At 39.6% G+C, this 27,730-nt stretch overlaps 1 protein-coding gene across 1 annotated transcript in view; it reads right to left on the minus strand.

Annotated features, from left to right (window-relative positions):
- Zcwpw2 (zinc finger CW-type and PWWP domain containing 2) overlaps window positions 1–27,730 on the minus strand; it is a 124,829-nt gene that overhangs the window by 25,198 nt on the left and 71,901 nt on the right. Inside the window, exons 4-5 of the mRNA XM_057768951.1 lie at window positions 26,604–26,718; window positions 19,304–19,350 (exon numbers count right to left, since the gene is read on the minus strand). Coding sequence (XP_057624934.1) covers window positions 19,304–19,350; window positions 26,604–26,718 — 162 coding nt within the window. The remainder of the gene's footprint in view (window positions 1–19,303; window positions 19,351–26,603; window positions 26,719–27,730) is intronic.

The following is a 27,730-nucleotide window of genomic DNA, read 5'->3' on the forward strand; positions in this document are numbered from 1 at the left end:
TGTTGTTGAATTCTAGCTTTAATCCATGGTGATCTGATAAGATATAGATGGTTACTAATATTTTTTTGTAACTGTGGATGTTTGCTTTGTTACCGAGTATGTGGCCAATTTTCGAGAAGGTTCCATGAGCTGCAGAGAAGAAGGTATATTCTTTCCTATTTGGGTGGAATATTCTATAGATGTCTGTTAAATCCATTTGATCCATTACCTCCATTAATTCTCTTATTTCTCTGTTAGGTTTCTATCTAGTTGACCTGTCCATTGGTGAGAGAGGATTGTTGAAGTCTCCTACTATTAGTGTGTGCATTTTGATGGCTGCCTTGAGTTTTAGCAATGTTTCTTTTATGTACGTGGGTGCTTTTATATTAGGGGCATAGAGATTCAGGATTGAGACTTCATCCTGATGAATTGTTCCTGTTATGAGTAGAAAATGTCCCTCTCCATCTCCTCTGATTGATTTAAGTTTGAAGTCAACTTTGTTAGAAATTAGTATGGCCACACCTGCTTGTTTCTTAGGTCCATTTGCTTGATAAGCCTTATCCCAGCCCTTTACTTTGAGTAGGTGCCTGTCTTTGTGGTTGAGGTGTGTTTCTTGTTAACAGCAGAATGTTGGATCCTGTTTTCGTATCCAATCTCTTAGACTGTGCCTTTTTATAGGTGAGTTGGGTCCATTGACATTAAGTGATATTAATGACCAGTGGTTGTTAACTCCGGTCACTTTTTTGTAGAGTTTGTGTGTTTCCCTTCTTTGAGTTGCGCTGGTGAAGGGTCTCTAGATGTCTGAGTTATTGTGGTCATTGTTGGACTCCTTGGTTAGTGATTTTCCTTCTATTACTTTCTGTAAGGCTGGATTTGTGGCTATGTATTGCTTAAATTTGTTTTTATCCTGGAAAATTTTGTTTTCTCCATTTATAGTGAACGAAAGCTTGGTTGGGTATAGTAGTCTGGGCTTGCATCCATGGTCTCTTAGTTTCTGCAATACATCTATCCAGGACCTTCTGGCTTTCATGGTTTCCAAAGAGAAGTCAGGTGTAAGTCTGATAGGTTTACCATTATAAGTAACTTGGCCTTTTTCCTTTGCAGCTCTTAATATTCTTTCTTTATTCTGTATGCTTTGTGTTTTGATTATTATATGGCGAGGGGATTTTTTTTTTGATCCAGCCTATTTGGTGTTCTGTATGCTTCTCGAACCTTCATAGGTATATCTTTCTTTAGACTGGGAAAGTTTTCTTCTATAATTTTATTAAATATATTTTCTGTACCGTTGAGCTGCGCTTCTTCCCCTTCTTCTACTCCTATTATTCTTAGGTTTGGTCTTTTTATTGTGTCCCATATTTCCTGAATGTTTTGTGATGAGAGTTTGTTGGCCTTGCTGTTTTCTTTGATCAGCGTGTTTATTTTCTCTATGGTATCTTCAGAATCTGTGATTCTTTCTTCTATCTCTTGTATTCTGTTGGTTATGCTTGTTTCTGTAGTCTCTATTCATTTACCTAGATTTTCCATGTCCAGCCGGCCCTCTGTGTTTTCTTCTTTGCCTCCATTTCAGTTTTCAAGACTTGTACTGTTTCCATTATCTGTTTGATTGTTTTTCCTTGGTTTCCTAGGGTATCATTCACTGATTTACTCAATTCTTCAAACTTTCTGTTATACTTCTCATCCATTTATATAAGGGCATTTTTTACATGCTGTTTAAGGGTGTCAATCACTTTCATAAAGTCAGTTTTTTCTACTTCTTCTTGATTAAGGTGTTCATGACCTCCTGTTGTGAGGTCACTGGGTTCTGGTGGTTTCATGTTGTTTTTTAGATTGTTGGTTGAATTCTTGCATTGGCGCCTGCCCATCTCTTCCTCCGAATGCTCCCCTATGGATCTTCTTTTACAGGATCAGGTCTCCTTGCCTACTGATGTACCTTCCCAGTGATGGCACTCCCCAGTGATGTATTTCCTGGTGCCAATATCAGAACTCCGTGCTGGTTGGGTAGTTCGTAAACCAAGTGCCTACCTTGCTTGGTGCAGGCAGGCTAGTGAAACAAAGGAACTCTCGCCTGCACGCTTGCCGTGAGGATTCGCCCCCAGGGCCCAGACAGGCTGAGCTGGGTAGTGTTATGTGCCCGAAGAGGGAAGGCGGGCAGAAGGGAGGAGGGTTCTGGATGCAAACTGGGTGGGATAGGAAGAGAGAGGCAGTATGCAGGGAGTAGAGGCCCTGCAGGGAGCCCAGGAATTATAGGGGGGATGAGGAACTTCTGAGTTCCCTGTCCCGGGCTGCTGCCGCGGGTCAGAAACTCACCCCAATGATGGCTCTCCTGGTGCCGAGCTACACAACTTTTAATATATTTCTATTAATCTGTGTATTGCCACGTAACAGTGGCTTACCAGCTAAAGTTCCCAATGTCTGTCTCCAGTGGCTCCATGGCTTCTCTCTGACTCCACTCTTCTTTCTCCCACCATAGAGCCTAACTTTCCCCGCCTAGTTCTGTTCTTCCCTTCCATAGGCTCAAAGCAGTTCTTTATTTATTAACCAATAAAAGCAACACATAGAGAGAAGGACCTTCTACTCCACACTACATGGAAAAATTGAAAGGAGCTAGAATATAATATATTCGTAATTATTACTAATACCCAGTCTGGTGATATTAATGCTAGGACAGGAGTGGTAAATGTGAATTCAAAAAGCATAATTTAAGGAGAAAGCTTATTACTCAGTGTTAAAAGACAATCTCATTTTAAAAAATCTTAGCTTCAAAATATACAAAGTAAAATCATACAAAATTAAGTAGAATTTGCATTGTTCTAAAACTAGAACATGGGTGTGGTAACACATGTCTTTATTCCCAGCACTGAGACACAGAGGCATGTAGATCTCTCTCTGTAAGTTCCAAGCCAACAAGGGCTACACAGAGAAACTCTTTCTCAACAACAACAACAACAATAACAAAACCAAAATTAGGTAATTAACTAAAAATCATATAACAGGAAAAAATAACAAAGAAAGAAATAAACAACAAAAATAATTTAATCAAATTCATACATGTTGAACCTGACATTGTAAAGAATATATATTGTTTGCAAATAAAAAACATTTACAAATTTACCTACTAAGTAAAAAGGAAAGGTGAAAAAATAAATAGAAAACCCTCTTTTACCCATGTGTTTCACTGAGTAAACCGTAAGATGTGAAATCAAACCTTGTATGACAACTGATAAAGCATTCATCTGATAAGCAGAAAACAGTCCATTCTCTCGTGAAACTTTTTATAACAAGCTGTCTGTCATCTGTGCCATTCGGATCACATAGTCTAATGATTCCACACTAAGCTTTTCTTCTTGTTAGATAATACAGACTTCCTGCCATGCCTTGCAAGCTAGCAGATATGACATAAATTGGAGAATAAAGGTTAGAAGAAAAGTGGCATGAACAGGAGCATCAGCACACGAACAGGAAGGTTAGTGATTACACCGTGTTGAGCTGTGGTATAGCTCAGTGGTAGCACATGTGCTTTAGTATGTGCAAGGCACTGGGTTAAATGCTCAGCAACTTCCCTAATTCAACTTGGTCATATATGGTGGTGTATGCCTTTAATCCCTGCACTAGAGAGGTATCAGGTCCTACACAGCAAGTTCCAAGTGGGCCAAGGCTACACAGTGAGATCCTGTCTCCCCAAATAGTAATAAAAAGTATTTTTTTTATTTGGCCTTTTGATGTACTTCATGAAATTGACCTTAAACTGTTGTGAAGAACTTCAAAGTGATTCTCTCTCAAAATGTTTGTTAGCTTCTTTTGTTTCTTGGCTTTTCTCTTCGATCTGTCGGCATGAGCAGTGTCTCAGACCATACTGTCTATTCCATTCATTGCTTCACCAACTTTGATTTTATTGATTTTAAATCAACTACAAAAATAGAACAATTTTAAATCATATACTAATTGCTTGGCAACCAGAAGTATCATTTACATTGAACATTTAAAAGAGTTAAGTGTAATAAACAAAGGTTTAATTTAAGTAAGTCTGAAAGCACTATTAGGCAACTCAAATGGCTAAATTATCACCCAAGGCAATTCGAAAGAACCCTGGGGAGTTCACAAGCAATGCTAAAGGCTAAGGGGTCTTCTTTTCATGACCTTTACGCTCATGGTAATATTCAAACATTCATTCCACTACTCTGCTATATGTCATTGATTTGTATCATCAAAGACACCATAGGGGTGTTATTTAATGTGACTACTATCAGCTTAAATTATATTTGAGTATGAAATAAAAAGCTTACTACAAGAGTAAATAGGACTACTATAACAAAATGAAACTACTCCATAAGTATCAATAGGAAGAAGTACCATTAAAGAGCTACCACAAAGTAGGAAGGTTTGTGTTAGAGGAGGCAAATTGCTCTCCTACTTTATTACACATTCCACAGTTAACAGTCTTACTTCCTTTTCCCATTGCTGTAACTGAATATCTGACAAGGAGACTTCCAAAAGGAAAGGATTGTTTTCTCCTATGATTTGAGGAGGAAAAAAAAAAAGCACTTCACAGCAGGTGGTCCTGATGGCAAGTTATGTTAGCAAGAATAGCTGGGATTCCTGACTTCCTCATATTTCTGGCAGAACAGAAAGCAGGAACTTTCCTTCCCCCATCGAACCACCTCCTCCAGCAAAGCTGCACCATCTAATGGTCCTTAGATCTCTCTTTTTTTTTAAATTACAAATTGTGGAACCGAGTAGAAGACCCCGATTTTAACCCACAAACATATGAACACCTAATTTTTGATAAAGGAGCTAAAAGTATTCAATGGAAAAAAGAGAGCATCTTCAACAAATGGTGCTGGCAGAACTGGTTGTCAACGTGTAGAAGAATGAAAATAGATCCATATCTATCACCATGCACAAAACTCAAGTCCAAATGGATTAAAGACCTCAATATTAGTCTGAACACACTGAACCTGATAGAAGAAAAAGTGGGAAGTACTCTACAACATATGGGTACAGGAGATCACTTCCTACGTTTATCCCCAGCAGCACAGACATTAAGGACAACATTGAATAAATGGGACCTCCTGAAACTGAGTAGCTTCTGTAAAGCAAAGGACACTGTCACTAAGACAAAAAGGCAACCCACTGACTGGGAGAAGATCTTCACCAACCCTGCAACAGACAAAGGTCTGATCTCCAAAATATATAAAGAACTCAAGAAACTAGACTTTAAAATGCTAATGAACCCAATAAAAAAATGGGGCACTGATCTGAACAGAGAATTCTCAACAGAAGAAATTCAAATGGCCAAAAGACACTTAAGGTCATGCTCAACCTCCTTAGCGATAAGGGAAATGCAAATTAAAACAACTTTGAGATACCATCTTACACCTGTCAGAATGGCTAAAATCAAAAACACCAATGATAGCCTTTGCTGGAGAGGTTGTGGAGAAAGGGGCACACTCATTCATTGCTGGTGGGAATGCAAACTTGTGCAACCACTTTGGAAATCAGTGTGGCGATTTCTCAGGAAATTTGGGATCAACCTACCCCAAGATCCAGTAATACCAGTATTGGGAATATACCCAAGAGATGCCCCATCAAATGACAAAAGTATCTGTTCAACTATGTTCATAGCAGCATTGTTTGTAATAGCCAAAACCTGGAAACAACCTAGATGCCCTTCAATGGAGGAATGGATGAAGAAAGTGTGGAATATATACATATTAGAGTACTACTCAGCGGTAAAAAACAATGACTTCTCGAATTTTGCGTGCAAATGGATGGAAATAGAAAACACTATCCTGAGTGAGGTATCCCAGACCCAAAAAGAGGAACATGGGATGTACTCACTCATAATCGGTTTCTAGCCATAAATAAAGGACATTGAGCATATAATTTGTGATCCTAGAGAAGCTAAATAAGAAAGTGAACCCAAAGAAAATCATATAGTCATCCGCCTGGAGAGGGAAAGTAGACAAGATTGCAGGGCAAAAACTGGGAACTTGCGGGTGAGGTGGCATGGGGCAAAGGGGAAATGGGATGAGAAACATGAGAAGGGGAGGATGGGAGGAGCTCGGGGGATTGGGATGGTTGGGATATAGGAAGGGAGGATACGGGAGCAGCGAAGTATATATCCTAACTAAGGGAGCCATCTTAGGGTTGGCAAGAAACTTGACTCTAGAGGGGTTCGCAGGTGTCCAGGGAGATGTCCCCAGCTGGTACCTTGGGCAACTAAGGAGAGGGAACCTGAAATGACCCTATCCTATACTGATGAATATCTTGCATATCACCTTAGAACCTTCATCTGGCGATGGATCGAGGTAGAGACAGAGTCTCAATTTGGAGCAACGGTCTGAGCTCTTAAGGTCCAAATGAGGAGCAGAAGGAGGGAGAACATGAGCAAGGAAATCAGGACCACGAGGGATGCACCCACCCACTGTGACAGTGGAACTGATTTATTGGGAGCCCACCAAGGCCAGCTGGTCTGGGACTGAATAAGCATGGGTTGAAACTGGACTCGCTGAGCATGGCGGACAATGAAGCCTGATGAGAAGCCAAGGACAATGGCACTAGGTTTCGATCCTAATACATGAACTGGCTTTGTGGGAGCTTAGCCTGTTTAGACGCTCACCTTCCTGGACATAGATAAAAGACCTTCGTCTTCCCGCAGGGCAGAGAATTTGGACTGCTCTTCAGTATCGAGAGGGAGGGGGAATGGTGTGGGGGGAGGAGAAAAGGAGTGGGGATAGGGTGAGGGGAGTGGGGGGAGGGGGCAATATTTGGGAGGAGGGGAGGGAAATGGGAAACGGGGAGCAGGTGGAAATTTTAATTAAAAAAGAATAAAAAGAAAAAATAAAAATAAATAAAAAAAATAAAATAAAATTACAAATTGTTTGTCCTATTAGCTCAGGCTTATTAACTAGCTCTGACTACTTAACACATTTCTGTTATTCTATCTGTGTAAAACAGGGCTACTGAATTTTTTGAGTTAATCTTGTATCCTGCTACATTTCTGAAAGTGTTTATGAGTTGGAGAAGTTCCTTGGTAGAATTTTTGGGGTCGCTTATGTAAAATATCATATCATCAGCAAATAGTGAGAGTTTGACTTTTTTTCCAATTTGTATCCTCTTGATCTCCGTTCGTTGTTTTATTGCTCTAGCTAGAACCTCAAGAACTATACTGAATACATATGAAAAGACTGGTCAACCTTGTCTTGTTCCTGATTTCAGTGGGATCACTATGAGTTTCTCTCCATTTAGTTTGATGTTGGCTGTTGGCTTGCTATATATTGTCTTTATTATGTTTAGGTATGTTCCTTGTATCCTTGCTCTCTCCAAGACCTTTATCATGAAGGAATGTTGTATTCTACCGAAAGCTTTTGCAGCATCTGATGAGATGATCATGTGGTTTTTATTTTTCAGTTTGTTTATATGGTGGATTATGTTGACAGATTTTCCTGTGTTGAATCATCCCTGCATATATGGGATGAAGCTGACTTGATCATGATGGATAATGGTCCTGATGTGTTCTTGGATTCGATTTGCCAGTATTTTATTTAGTTTTTGCATCAATGTTCAAGAGTGAGATTGGTCTATAATTCTCTTTCTTATTAATATCTCTATGTGGTTTGCGTATCAGGGTAATTGTACCTCATAAAAAGAATTTGGCAATGTTCTGTCTGTTTCTATTATGTGGAACAATTTGAGGAGCATTGGTATTAGTTCCTCTTTGAAAATTTTGTAGAATTCTGAGCTGAAACCATCTGGTCCTGGGCTTTTTTTGACTAGGAGACTTTTGATGACTGTTTCTATTTCTTTAGCAGTTATAGGTCTGTTTAATTTGCTTATGTGGTCTTGACTTCATTTTGGTAAGTGTTATTTATCCAGGTTTTCCAATTTTGTGGAGTACAGGTTTTCAAAATCTGACCTGATGATTCTCTGGATTTCCTCTGTGTCTATTGTTACCTCCCGCTTTTCATTTCTGATTTTGTTAATTTGGATATTTTCTCTCTGCCTTTTGGTTAGTTTGGATAAAGGTTTGTCTATTTTGTTGATTATCTCGAAGAAGCAACTCTTTGTCTCATTGATTCTTTGTATTGTTTTCTTTGTTTCTATTTTGTTGATTTCAGCTCTCAATTTGATTATTTCCTGCCGTCTAATTCTCTGGGGTGAGTTTACTTCTTTTTGTTCTAATGTTTTCAAATGTTCTGTTAATTCACTACTGTAGGATTTTTCCAGCTTCTTTATGTAGGTGTTTAGTGCTATGAACTTGCCTCTTAACACTGCTTTCATTGTGTCCTATAAATTTGGGTATGTTGTGTGGTCATTTTAATTGACTTTTAGGAAGTCTTTAATTTCTCCCTTTATTTCTTCCTTGACCCATTGATGATTCAGGTGAGCATTGTTTAATTTCCATATGTTTATGGTCCCTTGATCTCTTAACACAGTGTTACCAGTAGAGGACAAAATGTTCAAACATATGAACTCATGGGAACATAACACATGCAGACAAGTATTTGCCCCATGTCCCATTCTGTGTCTAGCTGGGCACCCCAGACCTCAATCTTGGTGTGAGCACTGCCCTTACTATTACTTCCCATGAGCCCCTCGACCACTCCAATATCTAGCTTATGTCTGAAAGAGAAATACCTTCAAATTTTGTTTTGAAATGGTAACTCTGCATGTGGAGAAAGATTAAATCAAATCACATGTCAGCAATTATTTACCAATTGAAATTTCCAGTTACTCAAATATTATTTTACACTAGGCAAGGCTCTAAATTTTATTGCCATTGTTTATTGAATATAACTGAAGAAACTTAAACTTAACAATTTAGTGTGGTGGTTCTGAGGGTAGTAGTATAGTTTCAACATTACCTAAATCTAGATCACACAGTGTCAAGATCCTTCCTGTAATTATATTTACCAAAACCCTTACTGCAAATCAGGCCAATTCTGGCGCTCTGGGTGGATTTATCTTTGGAGGTCTCTATTCGACACTGTAAATGTAGGAGGAGAGCCACTTGTCCATCCCGGCTGCCGGGCTAGCTTAGGCCCGAAATAACCACACAGACACTGTATTAATTAAATCACTGCTTGGCCCATTAGCTCTAGATTATTATTGGCTAACACATCTTAATTTAACCCATTTCTATTAATCTGTATATCACCACAAGGTCATGGTTTACCAGTAAAGTTTCAGCACATCTATCTCTGGCAGTAGATCCATGGCGTCCCCTGACTGTGCCTTTCTTCCTCCCAGCACTCAGTACCATCTTCCCCGACTAACTAAGTTCTGTCCTATCAACAAGCCAAGGCAGTTTATTCATTAACCAAAAAAAGCAACACACAGACAGAAGGACCTCCCACACCATATAAATAAACACTGAAATATTTATTTTTCCATCTCTTCTAGTTCTGTCCCCACTGTTGGACTGCTAGTCTTCCTGTAGTATACACTAGTGACACTCAGAGTAAGGGACGCAATGACACTGAGGCAGCAACACCTGAGAGTTCATTAAAAGTACAAATCTCACATCCATTTTAGGCCTACTGACTCAGAAGCCCCGTTTAAATAAGCGCTTAAAGACTCAAAAAAAAAAAAAAGCCACCCACTAAAATGCAATAGCATGTAAATGCCAATGACTTGAAGTAAACCAAAGTATTAATTCTTTTCTTGCTGTTTATAAAAAAATGAAATATATATGCACATATTATGTATTATAAATATATATGCATATTTATATGTATATACGGAGAAAGAACATGGGTATATACTGAAAGAGTAAAAAACTGAATATATTTATATATGTATATATACACATATACCCACCCACAGATACACAACTAGATTTGTTGACTGGAATGGCAAATGGCAAAATTGCCTTTAAATTCCAAATGGTAGAAAACCTTTACAAATTGTGCTTACATTAACTTTATACGCTCTGGCCCAACACTGTCCATTTCCCTAAGTCACCTGACATCTAAATGAAAACGTGTTATGTTTCAAACAAAAGGAACATATTTGCTAGCTGCCTTAAGCCTGAAGGTGTGAAGTCTAGATCTCATGTTCTGTCCTTATAGTATAAGTATGTATCACAAGCTTTTCCTGAGGGTAATTGTCAGTCAGAAATCACTAAAGAGCTAGCTACCTTGACAAACTTTCCAAATGTGCATCTGCTTACTTTGAATAATGTAGACAAACTCTTTGTTCAAAGATATCCTACAGAAGTTTGCAAAGCTAGCATGCCCATTTCCCTTTGGAAAAGATGCCAAAGAGGACTGCGTAGAGAAAGGATGAAAACCAGCTTCCTGCAGCAGGTATAAATGATGGTCACAGGTGAACCCAAGTATCTGAAGGGCACAGCTAATACATTCCAATCTAGACAGACTATCCTCAGCATTTCCTTGACAGGGAAGAGTACTGAAATGCTCACTTGCTGTCCCTAGTTTGGATGCTGCTCTTTTAAAGCATATGATTCTATTGTTTCTAACATATACGTTACTCATCAATTATATGCTAGCCAGGTCAATTTTCAGTAGAGTTTGGCATTCCCATAACATCTAGACAGCATCAGAGCCCAGTGCTTGGCAGTGTGACTCCTGAATACCTTGCTGCCTCCTGCTCTCTGCAGTTGCAGTTAAGCTCCACAGGTTTCCTTGGTGAAGGGTCTTACCAGACAGAACACTAGAATGTGCAGCCAAGCAGTGAACAGAGACACAGAAGGAAATCTCTAAAAGTAGAAGCTGGATCTCAGTCCCACCTTGAACAGAAGCCATGAAGGATTTTCTATTAGCACCTCTGACTGTGGCTAAGGGTGAGACTGGAGTAAAACTTCCAGGGGTGCTATGACTCAGTACTTCACTCAGAGATTTTAAAGCCTTGCATTTAAATTTTTTAGAATGTCCTTTCAGGGACTGAACACAAACATTCAGGGTGGCTTTTCATTCGTATTTCTCTCTTATCTATAAACACTTAGGAATGCTGAGCGCTAACCCCAACAAGGCACCCAGGGAGGGGAAAGAAAGCCATGAAGCTGGCTTTGTGGCACAGCTGCTCGGCTGACAGTGGAGTCAGAGATCAGATTATCTGACCTCTAGCTGGAGGTTCTACAGAAATCCAAGTCAGCTGCAACATTCCCTGTTTCTGTCCAGTTTTTTTTTTTTTTCCCTAAAACCACTGGCCATTTCAGCAAGGGATATTGGGAGAGAGAGAGGCAAGATGTTTGCAGAGGACATTTTTTCCTAGGGAAACTTCCTGAAATCTGCACATTTAAACTGAATTGTTAAAACCTGCTGTACAGAAAACATTTAAAGGCTGTAGTACAGTATTATATTTTTTTTACAAACAACAAAAAAAAGAATGCTCAGAGTGTCATGTGTCTCACTATCTTTTCTCCTATTAACCTGAACAGTAAGAATACTTAGTGACTCCTCAACCTGTGGAGATCACCGTCAAGTATTCTAAACCCAAAACCCAGAACTTTCTTTTTGTAAAGGAATAAACAGAATCCTACCAATTACACTATAAAAAGACATAGGATCAAATACTTCACACCCAACTCTCTGATAAGTTAAGAGAGGACACCCTCCCATAAGCTTATGGGACGAAAGACAGGACATGATTCCCTGTGGTCTGGTGACTGTGTTCTCCAATGTACACTGGTGTAGGGACTTCTGCTGTGTACTTTACACAGGAAAATTATTTTTTCAACATTTGAAGACCCTAACTATATAAATAAAAAGAAAGATAAATGGTACCTCAAAGTCACTGGTAGACTTATACAGAAGCCAAATGTTTATAAACCATAATATATTATAAACATGAATTCTGTAATAGGTCAGTTCTATTTATTCTCACTGACACTGAACAGTAGTTGCTACAAATTGAACACAGAAAGATTATTTAATATCTAGGGACATAGCTACAATCTATGAAACATAAGCTCATTACTCAAATTTTTACTTTATGTTATACAAATAGCCATTACTGATTTTGGTTTTGATGAAGCTGAAGAAGGGGTGGTGAACAGAAGTCTCCCCAACAGACAAATTAAAAATATTTTCTACCTACAGCTAGTTCAAGTCATGGGTGGAAAACCCATGAATTTACAGGGTAAATTTTATTAAATTACTCAAATTATAAATGAATTAATCTTAAATAAATCTTTAAATGAATATTATACAGAGAAGAACAAAAGTAAAAGAAAGTTAATCTTATTATGAAGGTGACTTTCAAAAATAATGCCTTCTTATTTGTATAAGGACCAAAACAGTTTTTACAGACAGGATTTGGTACAGCCCTGGCTGGCCTCAAACTCACTAAGTGGCCAAGGATAGCCTTGAACTCCTGATTCTCGTGCCCTAACCCCCCCCCCCAAGGTTGGGATTACAGGTATGCTCACCTTGCCCAGTTTAGGAAGTGCTGGGAATTAAATCCAGGGCTTCATGCATGTTAGACAAACACTCTACCACCTGAGCTTCATCCTCAGTGCCAAGGTTGAAAACAGTTCTTAAAACAGAAAATTACTGTTGGCTGAACATTAATTTCTTTTTGTTCACAGACCAGATCTGCAGAACTAAACCCTGGACTTTCTCAGCTAAAGTACTGCACTAAGACAAACCTCAGTTTAAGACAAAAAAAAAATGCATCTCCATATCCATTTCCTGTAGCATCCCTCATATGAGCAACCTGGTCCACAGACGGCAGCACAACAGCCTGGGAAAGAAACTGCCCCTTTTAGCCAGCTACTGCCACAAACCCTTTTCCATCTGTGAACTTGAAGAATGGCATGGCCCTTATGCTTACTAACTGCCACCTGTCTCCAGGGGAGAAACAGGAATTTTCACCATCCTGCTGCCCCACTGCCCAGCTCCTCTAGGCTCAAACCACCCATTCCAGCCACTCAAAGAGAACTACAAGGAAGTCAGAACCATGGGCTGAAAGTCAAATGTGAGTAAAGGTTTAAAATGTGTAAAAGAACCCAAGAAGATATTTTTAAGATTTTAAATTAGCAAATATCATCATTGAAACCAGGAGTGGATACTTTGAGGCAGGAAATTTTGCCTGCCCTCATAACTGGGACCTAAATGGCTTTGGAATCTGGGAGTAATTAGCATACTGTCTAATCTTAGTACTTTATTATTCTGTAGATTTCCTGTAAGCAAGCCATACATATTGCAAACTTAACCAAGTTTGGTTTTTGAGGCACAACCACTCCTCTGGAAGGCTGTGAACATGGACTGCTGGTGCTGTGGACAAGGGCTGAGGGCAGCATGAGCCTGTGAGAGCTTCACTGATGACTTCAAGTGACAAGAATACAGTTTTCTAATAATATGTATTTGTTTTTATGTGTTTAGAAAAAGAAAGTGCACATCAAACATGCACACTTCTGCTTTAAAACTCCACAGAGAAACTATCTGGAGTAAAGGTCCAGTCTCCACTTTGACTGCGGTAGTGGCTGGTAGAGTTTCCACCTGAAAGGTCCCCACAGTTTTTGTCTTCAAAACTCAGCTCCAGCTCATGGTTCCATTTTGAAGGCAATGGAGCCTTTCGGAAGTAGAGCCCAGTTGGAGTGGGCCTTTGAGGGTAGAAACTGCCTGGGGTTCTATAATACCCCCTCAGCTGCCTGTTGGTCACCAGTGGACAAGCTGGGGTTCTATACCACCCCCTCAGCTTCCTGTTGGACACGGGTGGACAAGCTGGGGTTCTACACCACCCCTCAGCTTCTTGTGGGACACAGGTGGACAAGCTGGGGTTCTACACCACCCCTAAGGTTCCTGTTGGTCACAGGTAAACAAGCTGGGGTTCTACATCACCCCCTCAGGTTCCTGTTGGTGACAGGTGGACAAGCTGGGGTTCTACACCATCCCTCAGCTTCCTGTTGGTCAAGTCTCCCTGCACAGAGCAGCTGATTCTGCGCATCTCTCCTGAAACAACGTAGTGACAGTCAATCTCTTCTTTAAGATCTTCCTGACACAGACAACCAACACAGTCCCTAGGTAGATGCAGTTTTATCTGTATGTTTCATTCTGTTAAAACCCAATAAAAATTTAAAAAATTAAAGATCAATCAAAGGTTAGGAAAAATTCCCGAGTGACCATTTTTGAGGTCTGAGTTCCTACACTAGCCCTAAAGAACAGATCAAACCAGCAGCTGTAGCACCACTTGTGAGAGTAGCCACACAGCACACTGAAGAAACCTGCTTTGCCTAACCACACAAGGAAGGAAACGGGGGAGTCTGGGGCTGCCCAGCTGGAGGACTAGTGGGATCATTCTGTCACACACAGATGACATGCTGACTGGCTCAGAAATCACTAATGAAAGACAATTAGATCTTCAAACTCAATTTGATAAAAATTTGTTCTTGAACAACTAAGAGAAAACTAAAGTAAGCAATAATGCAGACTACTATAGTGACAGGACACATCAATTAGTCACACTGAGGAAACAATGATCCATGGGAAAGTGCACGAAGGAAAACAAGAAGGACGTGACTGAGATGTAAAGGCTGACTGTGTGAACACAGGCTCACTTACTGACTGTGTGTGCACGGGCTTACTGACTGACTGTTCCTGCACAGGTTCACTGACTGTTCCTGCATGGGCTCACTGACTGTTCCTGCATGGGCTCACAGACTCTGTGTGCATGGGCTCACTGACTGTGTGAGCACAGGCTCACTGACTGATTGTTTCTGCATGGGTTCACTGACTGTGTGTGCACAGGCTCACTGGCTGACTGTTCCTGCACGGGCTCACTGACTGTGCCTGCATGGGCTCACTGACTGTTCCTGCAGGGGCTCAGAGATTGCTGCTCTTCTGGAGACCTCCTTCTGGCTGGGACTGGATGCCAGCAGTGGGGACTAGTCATGAATCTTGCCTCTGGGGAAAAAATGCACAGAAAGCTAAGTAAATGCAGTGGGTTGTAGTGCACAGATTCCACATTAACAACCATGAGCTTAGCAGTCCCATGCAGGGCTAGGTATCTAGCCATTCAGTGTTCCAGGTTGTCCCACTAACCAGACTGAAGCTAACCGAATGTCTGATTGTCATGAAGAACTTCTGTAATAGGTTTGAAAAAATGCATAGCCTAAATTATTTCATTATACACGTATCACAAGAGAATGGTTATTAGCTTTTATTTTTCAAATGATGTGAGTTAAATTCTTGGTATCAATAAGCATTAGGAAAAAAAGGCCCACATACATAAAATGTCTGTGTATAAACAAAAAGGAAAGAAAAGACATGGGTTTGTAGTGATATATTGTTTGTGATCTAACAAATAAAGCTTGCCTGAAGATCAGAGTGCAGAGCTAGCCATATGCCTTTAATCCCAGTGCTAGGGAGGTAGAGACAGGAGTGATATGGTTGGGCAGAGAGAGAATTATAAGGCGGGAGGAGACAGGAGCTCAAGGCATTCAGTCTGGGGATTCATAGAGGCAGGATCTTGCCAATTCAGCCTGAGCATTTGGAGAGGTAAGAACTCTAGTGACTGGCTGCTTGGTCTTTCCGATTGCTCAGCTTTCACCCCCTGATATCTGGCTCTGAGTTTTTATTTACTAAGACTAATTAGGATTGCACTACATGGGTTGGGGGATAAAGTGAAAAGGAAATCCTTTCCAACCAGTGAAACTTAGCTGGCATCAAGCTAATTAGGGACAGAAGACTGTTCCCTGGAAACTAAAGAAGGTTGAATGAGACAAGCTAGTTTCCACATGAGCGGGTACTGAACAATAAACACAGTCTCCATAATTAACATATAAGGTTTTTCTACAACACCAATCAACATCTCAATAGTATTCCTCTGACCAAATATTCTTGGAAAAATAATTTTAAGGTTCATCTGAAAAGTCAACAGGCAAGAATAATAAAAGTTTTAGAAAGACTGAGGTAATAAAGGGTCACTAGTTCGCATATCAAAGAAAAGACGGAGAGAATAAAACAGTTTGGAACTTGCTTAATGAATATAAAGAGTAGATATGGAAATAGATAATTTTTAGATATGGAAATAGATATTTTAACACATCAAATGCCTTGTGTTAAAGGAATACATGCACCAATCATAGGGTGTGGGGAATGGACAGACTGCTTACAATCCAGTGACAGCACTGGGAGAGCTGATTAGGAAGCTGCAGGTAGCATTTTGTACCCTGTACTCACATAGCATGTGAACACAAACTCACTTTCCCTCAGCATCTTGTATCTATAAAGCCTTACCCTCACTCAAAGCTCTATACAGTGGAGCAACACAGTCAGAGAAACTGTTCTGCAAAACTTTTATTCTCACGTAAAAAGAAACCGGGAGGTTAGAGAATTAAGCAGCAAATATTGGCTCACACTGTCAGCAAGTGATAACACTTGAAATTTGTAACTCACAGTCTAACTCTAGATGCCACTCTCAACCTTCCCACCATATTATCCCCAATACATTTTTAATAGTATAATAATCAAAGTAGAAAGCACACGTGTCTACATACAAATGTTTACTATCTGCACTTCTAGGGATAAAGGAAAAGTGTGTGATATAACAGAGCAAAATCTGAGGAAAAATGAATAGCTTTATTACTAATATCTAGATAGTTCATGTAAATTTGTAAAATAAAATACTAAGAAGTCAAAAGCAACTAACTTTGGAGAAATACAAATTAGAACAACAGAATATGACTAAACTGGCAAAAGCATCTTTGTTCTGCTGTTTGTTGCTGAGAAAGAAGAACATGCCATGTCTCCAGGAGTCTCTCTAACAGTCCTAAGGAAGTGATCTGGACATGGGGCATGAGGGGAAGTTGTACTGGTAAGTGCCTTTTCATTGTGGCCAGAGCAACAGAGGAACCGTGAAGTCAAGCTCAAACTCTAATGTGTGTAAGTGATGGGGCAATGTTTTACAACAGGTCACAAAACCTGAAGACTCCAAGACAAGAAAATTACCGGAACTGTTAAACACTTTGGTGAACAATTGAAAAACTTGTAACACACTGATAGACTATAGATAACTAATGAGTGAGCCCATGTTTACAAATCAATTAGGAATAACAAATGATGAAGAGAGGGGAAGTGGGTAAAGATATGGATAAAGTTTTCTGAAGGAATATAATGTCTAATAAATATAGAAAAAATAAGTAATGATAATTAAAATGGAAATGACAGTGACAGAGATGAGATTTGAAATATCCAAAGTCAGCCAGAGTTTGAGAAAGTACTCAGGACCAGAGAGATGGGTCAGTGTGTGAAGATGCTCGCTGCCACCAGAGAGATGGGTCAGTGTGTGAAGATGCTCACTGCCAAGCCTGACTGAGGACTTGAGTTGGATCCATTTGACCGTGTGGCTGAAAATGTTGAGTAAAGCAAATCTTTCAGTAATTTCAAGAATAATATGTTTAGTCCGTATTAGTTTCCCTTTCCATAATAACACTTGTAAATACTTTGATGATGTAATATAAGAAGTTCCAGTACTATTTTATGAGTACACTAAGTAACTACATTTTGAAGTTTGCCCATCCACAAGGCACATCTTGCACAGTCTGTTCCAGGTACTTCAGTGTATCTAATGCTCCAGGTTCTCCTCAACAAACTTACTTGTGTTTTTTAAAACTAATATAACCTAAAGTACCTGCACAAATTTCTAATATCTCCCATTTTGCTTCAACTAGTATTCCTTCTTTGCTTGCCTGTGATTTATGCTTTTATAAAGGTGAGTTTCTAAGAAAAATAAAAATTTGAAAATCTGTCAATGGACAAAAATGGTATTTTTCCTGGGTCTGACTTGTAAAAAGCAGATGAATGGAAAAGGCCTGGGCTGGGCCTCTGGAGACGTGGGGATGGGACCCAGTGAGACCTGGAAGCTGTCACAGACACCTGTGCGCCTCAGCTTCATCATCACAAGATTTCTCCATCTGAATGGGCCTGAGAAGGAGCCCATGCCTACCTATTTCAAAAGGCTTGAGAAGCAAAAGATACACTCATCCTAAGTGCTGAGTGAGCACACCACATCGTGACCATGCAGTGGCAGATGACGAAACAGAGGAAGCTTCTACCTGGTATCATGGAAAATACCTCTGGTCAGTCCTGTACAGGGGAGTCTCCAGCCAGAGCCCAGCTTGCAGTTCTCATCATGAAAAGTGTACGGAGGAGTCAGAGCAGCAAATAAAGCAGGAATTGACTCATGTTTGGCATTTAAAGACATACGTTATATTTTTCTCTTGGTTTGCTTTTTGCCATTTTTATTAATAATGTTTTACTTTTATAAAATTTAGTATTTGAAACTTACAAACAGGTAAAAACATCACACACAAAATTAACAAGACCCAAAGTCTATACAACTGAATGATCTTCTAAATAGTTAGAATAGGCATTCTGAACAGAAGCTGTAGAGCCTCACATTAGATTTTATATTTTCAGTAATGATTATGTTTTATATACTTGTCCATGTTCTCAAGACATTTTACTAGTTAGTTGAATGAAATAATGTGTTTCATATGACATTTACACTCATATTTATAATGAGTAGCATTTTTCTAAGTCTAATGCTGTCCTTCTGTGGGACAATGGTAAGTGGAAATGATACATAGGAATAGTTAATATTTTTATAACTTTTTATTCGATATGTAAATTAGAAGAGACTGAAATAACCAATTCTATCCACACTGTGCAGTGGCAAGGCTGCACTGCCTTGCACAGTCTGCAGAGCCCCAGGGTGCACACAGGGTCTATCGCTGGACTCTGAGAGAAAACCCAGATGCACCACATGACCAAGTGTATGCTATAAGTACTTCTCGTTCCACGTCAGTGATTTCCTATAATGGGACACTCTCATGAAGATGTCACTATCTTAATTATATTTTGCACAGTAAATAGAGTTTGACATTATTCCACATATAATATTCAAAATAATGTGTTAATGTTTTAAAGTATATTTTTAAATGTACTCGGCTTTAAAGCTTCCATTAAAATACTCTATCCAGAACTCTAGTTACTCAATGTTGTTCTCTAAAGTTTAATCACCATGTTAAGTTATAAACTTTAATTGTTTAAACTTTCTAGGAGAAAATTAATTTTCTCATGTGATACAGTAACACAATATATATAAACACTGCTATAAGTTTATATGTGAAATATGACTTAAATAAAAGTACTTGCTTCCTTGTCCATCTGTGTTTTTATTGCCCTAATTCTAAAATCAATGGAAATCATCACAAATATTTTTTATGCTCAGCCTAAGAAAGCAAATACATATTCAAACAAACTTCAGAATAAAAATCAGATTACTTATGATGTAATTTATGTAATTTGCCTTTCTTCAAAAAACAGAATTTGAAGTTAACTTTGAAACACAGTCTTACCCTTTTCCTGGCCACCACAGCAGCTTTGGCACCTGCTTTGGTTCTATCTGCAAAATAATATAATATGTCTACTTTAAAAAAGAACTCAACCACTTCCTGTTCAAATAGATGCGTGAAAATGAAACTACAATTTTCTACTTTTTCACACATTAGTAACAGGACTGTTTTCAGTGGCCCTCTTAAATAAATACTAATAAATTCACCTCCTCAAAAGCCATAAAGTCAAGAAGAAACTCTTATCTGATTTTATTAGTTAGCCTCAAGTCTGCCTAATGTCTGGCTCCTGGTGAGTCTATGTATTCTGGAGTACAGAGACTCTAGAACTGAGACCATGCTATCTCTACTTGCACACCTGTCATCTGCTGGACACTGGATAAGAACATCACATAAACTGCACTGCTTCGTTGAATGAGCACGCCGTCCATCTTCCCTGTACAACTGAGGAAACTGATACTCCAGCACACTGCTGTGGTTGTACTGATAGAGTAGACCCATTTGATTGCAAGCCCCTAGTCTGTCCACGGTGTCTGCTGCCTCCATTTGGGACCACTGAGGTACCAACACTGCCCCAGGTAAGATTCCACAAGAGTGTGGACATTGGTATCATTTCTCAGACTACCACTGAGACCAGAATCTTTAGTAACCACCTAGCTCATGGAAAATATTCCAGGATATTATTTTGGTAATACAATATAGACATGTGCATATGTTGATAAAACCTGACTATGTGGCCACTGGTAGGTTACCTGTGCCCAGTGGATGGTCCACAAGCATTTATGGGCAGCACTAATTGGACACAGTGATCTTGGAAGGAAACTTGTTTAAGGGGGAGATGTTGGGACATAGTGGGGTAGTGGAAGGGGAAACAGGGAATGTATGTCTCATATATCATTGTACACATGTATGAAGTTACCAAAGAGTAGTAAAAACGGACAGAAAACAAATGCCCAGGGAAGTGTGTGATTGTATTCATACTTACCACCGGGTTCCACGTGTGCAGCGTCCTCTTTCCTTCCTGTATCCCCCTAACACTTAAGATAACCCTCCTCATCCAAAAAAAATCATTTTCCTTCATTCAGGTCCACACAGACTATTCACCATTGCCAGTGATTTCTCCAACTTTGAGAAATCACCACCTCTTTTCTGATATTCTGCGTATGTCTAAACATTATGTAAGACTGCAATAGCTGATAAAGTTAATAATAAAAATTCATATGCAGTGGTTGTTTAATATCATCCATGACCTTGGTAAACTGTGACTCTGAGCTTCTTTAAATGTGACAGCTAAAATACCTTCTTCCAAAGACAAAAGACAGGCCAGTTTCTGGTCATGTACACAAGGAATTTAAAAGTTGCCACCACATCTCAAGTTAAGAGCTAAACTGAAAATCCATAATTAGATTCATCAAAGAAGAGTGGTTCTTGGGGCACATTTCTGCTCTCCAATCTGGAGAAACAGATCAATGTAGAGAATTATGATTTCCCTGAGCAGAGACATGTGACACCGCATGTTACATGACAGCAGTGGAAGGGTGAGAAAATCTGAACCTCAATTGGCACACCCCTGGAGATTAAATGTGGACGAACTTGTGAAACAAAATCCATCATGGACAGGGTATGAGATCTGGAAGGCTTCTGTGAGTTCGTCCTCCTGGAGAGCCACCAAGTTCTCACAGGGATGCTGAAGAAAACTCACCCAGACATCTGGCAGATGTTCTTTCTGAGATCTGCCGACAAAAGCAGCTATTTTGCTACTGTCCAATGAACTGGAATTTTTTCCGAGCCTCACTCATTGGGGGGAAGTAACTACACAACTGTAGCCCCAGCAGCTGTCCTTTGGCACTTCAGTGCATGACGAAGAAAAGCATGGGGAGGGGTCTTGTCAAGTTCACAGCCTAAAATCAAGACCTAATACTAGGACTAGAAATGCTCCTCAACCCCGCACGTTAGCACTGTCCAGCTGACTGAAAGCTGAACCTACAGTCCGTTATCCAGTATACCACACTACCTTTCAATAAAAATTTATAGGTCATGCTAAAAGTAAAAAAAACTAACAACTTTGAAGAGAACAAGAAATGGATGGCTAGACAGACAGGCGGGCAGACAGAACCTGTATGGCAGGTGTGGTAGACCTATCAGATGAACAATGTGAACTAATTGTTATTATCATACTAAGAAACCTAATGCTAAGAGCCAAATAACAGAAAACAGACTGGAGACGTAAAGAAACAGGAAACTTCTGAGAGTCAAAAAAAAATGCTAAACGGTGGAAGACAGGGCAGCAGGATGAAGAATGTCTTTGTCGCCTCATCAGTAAAAGGATGCAGCCTGGTGATGAAGCTCTAGGCTTGAGACTATATTAAGAGAAACTGATCAAAATGAAGGCAGACAAGAAATAAAAAAGGAAGGGAAGGGAGGAAAGAAGGGATGGTGATGAGAGAGAAGTAAAAAAGGTGAGGTGGGCTGGGCATGGTGCTGCACTCACTCCTAAACCCCCACAATTGGAGGCTAAGGCTGGAAGATTGGCATGTAAATACATAACCAAAGGCCAAAAGTCCTGAAAAGACACCAGCAAAGAAAACCAAAGGAGCAAATATGCAGTACTGAGTACCAGTGATAACAGGACCCACACATGGGGTGGCGGCCCCTTGGAGAATGTCAATGTAACGCAATGCTGAGAGTATGCAGAGCAGCAGGGATCCTCAGTCACTGTTAACACAATGTTGGAAATCAGCACATCTCCAACACAGTATTGCAACCACGCTTCTAAGTTTTTACTAAAGGAGCTGAAATTTCATGTCTATGTAAAAATGGCATTTATCAGTAATTACTTAGACTTGAAGCAATCCAGAGGTTCCTAGGTAGATGAATGGTGGAGACTGTGATACGTATGAGTAGAACGTTACTCTGCACTAAAAGGAATAAAATATAGACTCATGCAAAGAAGAAACAAGTGTATATTACTATAGGAAAGAAGCCGATGCAGAAGGAAGGTTTATTTGTGATTCCAATCATGAGACATTCAGAAAAGGCAAAGCTATGGAGACAGAAGTAGGAAAAGTTGCTGAGTGTTGGCAGGGAGAAGAGATGAACACCAGGATTTTTAAGGCCATGAAATACCGTCCAAAGTAGGATGATGATGGATGCATGTAGCATGAATAATAAAAACTCAGATCAGATATTGGGGTTCAACCTGAAGATCAGAAAAGCAAAGCAGCCAAGCCACTAGAGAACTCTTACCTCTAAGAAATCCTCAGACTGAAAGTGCACAAAATCCAGTTTCATTCCACCTTATATTCCACTCTAGTGCTGAGAATAAAGGCATCTGACTCCCTAGGACTGGGACTAAGATGTGAGCCACGGCCACCTGGATCTGTTTCTGCATTGATCTTGTATGGTCCAGGGTGGTCTTGAACTCACAGAGATCCATCTACCTCTGTCTCCCAAATCCTGGGATTAAAAGTGTGTGCCACAACTGTCTGGCCTCTAGTGGCTTAGTTTTACCTTCTGGTCTTCAGGCAAGCTTTATTTATTGAACGTAAGTAAAATATCACTACAGACATGAGATTATACCTGTCAAACACAGTGTAAACCTAGAGTGGACCCTCATATGCACTATGACCTCTGGGGATAACTAGGATGAGTCCATGTACGTTTCTAACTACAACAAATCCCAGTGTGAGGTCCAACAGGGAGAGGTGAATTCTGAGTGGATAGAGGCATATGGAAACTGCACATACACCCAGTTTTTGTGAACCTAAGGCTGCTCTAAACATGGAAGTCTATTTTGTAAAAGCATGAGTAATTATGGGGGAAAGTAGAGATAGGCAAATCCACTCTAAATGTGGAGCACAGGGCTGAGCAGACAGTTAGTGGTGAGCACCTAGCAAGGGTGAGGCTTTTGTATTAGATATCCTGCCACACACACGCACAAGCACACACACATGCACACAGAGAGAATAATCAAGTTTTCAAGCTTCATTAAAAGAATTACTAAGCTGGAGTATTAGTCAAATAAAACAAACAAGAAAAGGGGCAACTAAGGCAGAACCTTAATCTGAGTTCTTTATACATATCATCTAACGGCCATGCCCATTTTAATAAAGAACCCGCATTAAAACCAATTGCTGCAGGTCAAAAGAACATGGACTACGTATTTAAAGTAATTAGTTCTAGGCTGGAGTATGAGACTGTCAGAAGAAAGGCTCCAAGCTGCCTCTACGCTGCTTAGCTATAGTGAAATATCTAAATGTTGGCTAACCTCTGAAAACTATTTTTGGATACAATAAGAAGTTAAATACTGTACACAACTCCATGCTGGATGTTAAGCACACCAGAAATTAAATCAATCCTTTCAAAGCTGAAACTGCAGGTTTAGAAAAGCAATACTGTGTTGGTGAGGACATAACCCATAGATACCCCTCTACCTCCTGCACTGGCTACTTCAAGGACAAAAATGAAGTCCTGAGGTCATGGCTCTCAAAAGTCAGGCTGAATTACATCAAATTCTACATATAAAAGTCATGCGACTTTTAGTCAAAAGACTTTTAGCATTTTTGTTACAGAACCAACCAAAGAATTATTGTTCTTGAGGCTCTCTGGACAGAGGAAATGTCAAAGAACAGGAGACGAGCTGCCCAGCATACTGATGACCAAGACAGTCCATACCACCGAGAGAGCAAGTCACTGCTAGTGGAAAAGACATAATCCCCTTCAGCCAAGTGATTATATTACTTAGGTAAAATGTTTTAAAGCCTTTTGTGGTTGAACAAAAAGACTGGCTGCACATGGGTAGAGCGTGTGACAACACAGAGCTGAACCCGTGCTGTTAACAAATGTCATTTCAATATAAAGAAGGAGTCACGTCTGTAGTAGTCAGGGTCTCTTCTGGCCCGAGAGCAACCAGAGCAACACTATTTGCCATTTGTGTTTTTTCTCAAATCAAAAGCTTCCCATACAAATTTACCAAGAATATACAGTAAACTTTTGCAATGGAGAAAAAACTCTTAACTATTGTTGTAGGGCTCAGTTGAAGGTCAGATCTTTCCACAAAGGACCCTGCTTTCAAACTTAAGGTAATAGACACAAGGCTGCGTGGGGTATAAAATTACTGCAATCACTGCACATATATTTGAGTTTATTACAATTATTTCCCGGAACAACCGTAATCTTAAGTGTGCCATGCCAACTGAGCCAGCCATTCAAGTGAGTGAATTTAAAGGCCAAGCATGATAAATCACAACATCTATGATTCAAGAATGTTTCCTGAAATGACCTGATGGATTAGTGAAAATACCTGATGTATTTAATATAATATATAACAAAAACACTAGATTAAGCTTGAAAGCATTAAATTATGCTTGTAATGTATATATATATATATATATATATATATATATATATATATATATATATTTGGTTTTTCGAGACAACGTTTCTTTATAGCTTTAGAGCCTGTCCTGGAACTTGCTCTGTAGACCAGGGTAGACTCGAACTCACAGATCCACCTGTCTCTGCCTCTCAAGTGCTGGGATTAAAGGAGTGCACCACGACTACCTCGCTTGTAATATAATTTTTAAAGAAGATTGAGGAGGCTATTGCCACCGCACTTGGCTGCTCATCAGAAGTTGATGGTAAGAACCTATGGCAGAAAATGCCACATGCTTTGGTCACAGGACTTAGAGAAATCAAGCTGGTACCAACGTAGAAGACTCCCTCCTTAGGGACAGCTTTTCATAGTACTGTGAGCTGCTAGGCTATGAGACAAAAGGTACTAACAGTCTGGTCCAATTTGGACTTGTGAACTCCCCTGGCAAGTTATACCTATTGGCATAACCACAGCATGAATGTCTTAGGCAATAACCAACAACTATCTGATTAGATTTAAGGCCTGCTCAACAGGAAGAAACTCACACCTGGTACAGTAAACCTGGCCAAAAAGCTTGGAGGCAGAGAGATCATGGATCCTAGGGGAGAATCTGCTACTGTCATCTTGCTAAGATGATACAGTATCCAACTGCCTTCTAAACACTTACACCCATAGATTAGTCCAGCTCTCAGTCCTCATCAGAGAATTTCCTTTTTGCAATAGAGTGATGTTAATAGAAATAACACAAATGATGCAAAGAGTAGGTGCTGCGGACTTCTTATCCCTACATGTGACCTCCATGTCACAATCCCTCCCTCGAGGCTCTTAACATCATGAACAAGGGGCAGAAAGCTTTTAAGAGGACTGCTACAAAATGGTGTCTTCTGGATGCAACAGGTCACTGTACTCACAAACTCTAAACAGCCGTGAGCCTGCACAAGACTTGCAGAAGCTCACCCTAGCATGAACTGGGCAGATCAGGAGACCTCACTCCTAGCTGAGAAGCTACAGGTATCTGACAGATGCCAGGAGAGAGAATGGTTTTGTCAGGTGTGGGGTCCCAGAGACGTGAGTCCTGTTCCACCTTGACTAAAGGTCAGAGAGTTTGAGCTTATTTTTACTTTCAAAGTTGTTGACAACAGGCGTGGCTACAAACAAGGGATCCTGACTAGAGTATTGTTAACTGGTGTTTTGAGTGCAGAGGTGGATCCATTCTGCTTTGATCAAAGGCCAGAGAATTCAAGTCTATTTCTGTTCCTTCAAGGAGACCGGCAGGAGGTTCCAGAGAGTGGCTGCCTGCAGAAGACTTGATTTTAAAATGTTTGTGAGCCTGTGAGGAGGCTGTCAGTAAAGGAGCTTGCCTTTTGACCTGAGTTGGATGGATTCCTAGGACCCACCCAACAGAATTAGTTAATTGATCCTCTAAAGTTGTTCTCTGACTTTCACAAGCACACCATGGTGTGTCCACATAGATAATGGAAATAGAATCAAAACAAATTTTAAATTGTCAGTATATAGCTCACCCCTGATTTGAATTTATTTTAAAATCAAGTATTTTGAAAACAACAGTATTCTCAAAAATAAAACAAAATACAAACCCTAGTACATTCATGTAAAATCATTCTACTAGGAATACATTTTAAATCTATGGTTCCTAAATTTTGAATTATATGCTTTGAAGTAATGGTCTATGCAGTCTAAGAGTAAATAAAATACCAGGAAGCACTAATTACAATACCTACGTTTAAACAGAGTTTAGTCACTGACAATAATTTTGGAAGACAAGATATTGCTATTAATTCACTTGAAAATTCTTTTACAATAAACAGAAACCACATTTGTATATGAAGAAAAGACAGAGATTTCCAAATGTGCACACATACTTTAGCATCCAGGTGCTCTGACTGGACAGTAAGAAAGAACTACACATACCCCGTTTGGACAGGCAGCACACGTCTAGTCTTTGCTCAGGAGAACACTTGTAGAGCTGGTACGCCTCCTCGAGGGCACTTCTATACCACCTCTTTTTATTTGTACATTCTGCAGTCTATATAAATGCATAAATGCAGACAATGAGTAACGTTTAATTTAAATATTAATTTGTTTTAGAATCTATACTTTAAATACTTGCTGGAACTGAGTTTAATTTGAGCACTGTATAACATTATCACTTAGGTGTTAGTATCTGACTATTACTTCATTGTTTTAAAACTTAGCAGTGTTGTGAGAATCTTGCAAGTTAATACCTATCTCATTAAGATGATAGGATGCATCTCACATGCTCCCAGGGTAAGCAAGCAGTCAACATGAGCACAGCTGACTGGAGTAACACTAACCTCACTCTATGTGACAGAGAATGATACCAGAGTGGGAGAAATGTCAAAACAATCTTTTTAGAATAAAAACATCACTTCTATTTCCATTCATTTTGGGCACTGTGGCAGACCTCAACACATATACACATTTCTTAAACTTGCTGCACCCCAGCCTCTCCATGTATAATATGTGAGTATGAGCAGCCAACACCTGAGTTTTCATGAGTATTATCTGAGAAAATAGATGATGGTTTTCTAGAATAAGACTTCAGTGTATGCTATTCTAATAAGACACAACATATTTCCTAGATGCTTAAAAACTGAACAAAATAATCTGAGTTAAAAATATTAGTCATCTAATACAGCAATTTTTCCAAAGATTTTTAATTACTAGGAAGGTTTTCATGTCTTTCAGTTCTACAACTGATAAAAATGCATGACACAATTTTTTTGAAAATGCCATTACAGGGACTATAGATATTTATACTATCAATACATATTTAGCACCTATACACAAAGGTCTTAGGCTTGTCTTTGATAAAAGGGATAGTGTAGTATTTGAACAGGATTTCCAACCTCTACAGCACCCCCTCTCAACTTACAGAAAGAAACTGTGCACAAAGCCACATCATTTCTGTAGTCCCAAAATTAATATCAACTATCGGCTCCGACTATGCCCAATGCACTCATTTAATGATTTGTTACATTCTGGCATGTGTCATGGCCATCACCATCCATACACAA

The sequence above is a fragment of the Chionomys nivalis genome, chromosome 4, assembly GCF_950005125.1.
Source record: "Chionomys nivalis chromosome 4, mChiNiv1.1, whole genome shotgun sequence".
NCBI classification, from domain to species: Eukaryota; Metazoa; Chordata; class Mammalia; order Rodentia; family Cricetidae; genus Chionomys; species Chionomys nivalis.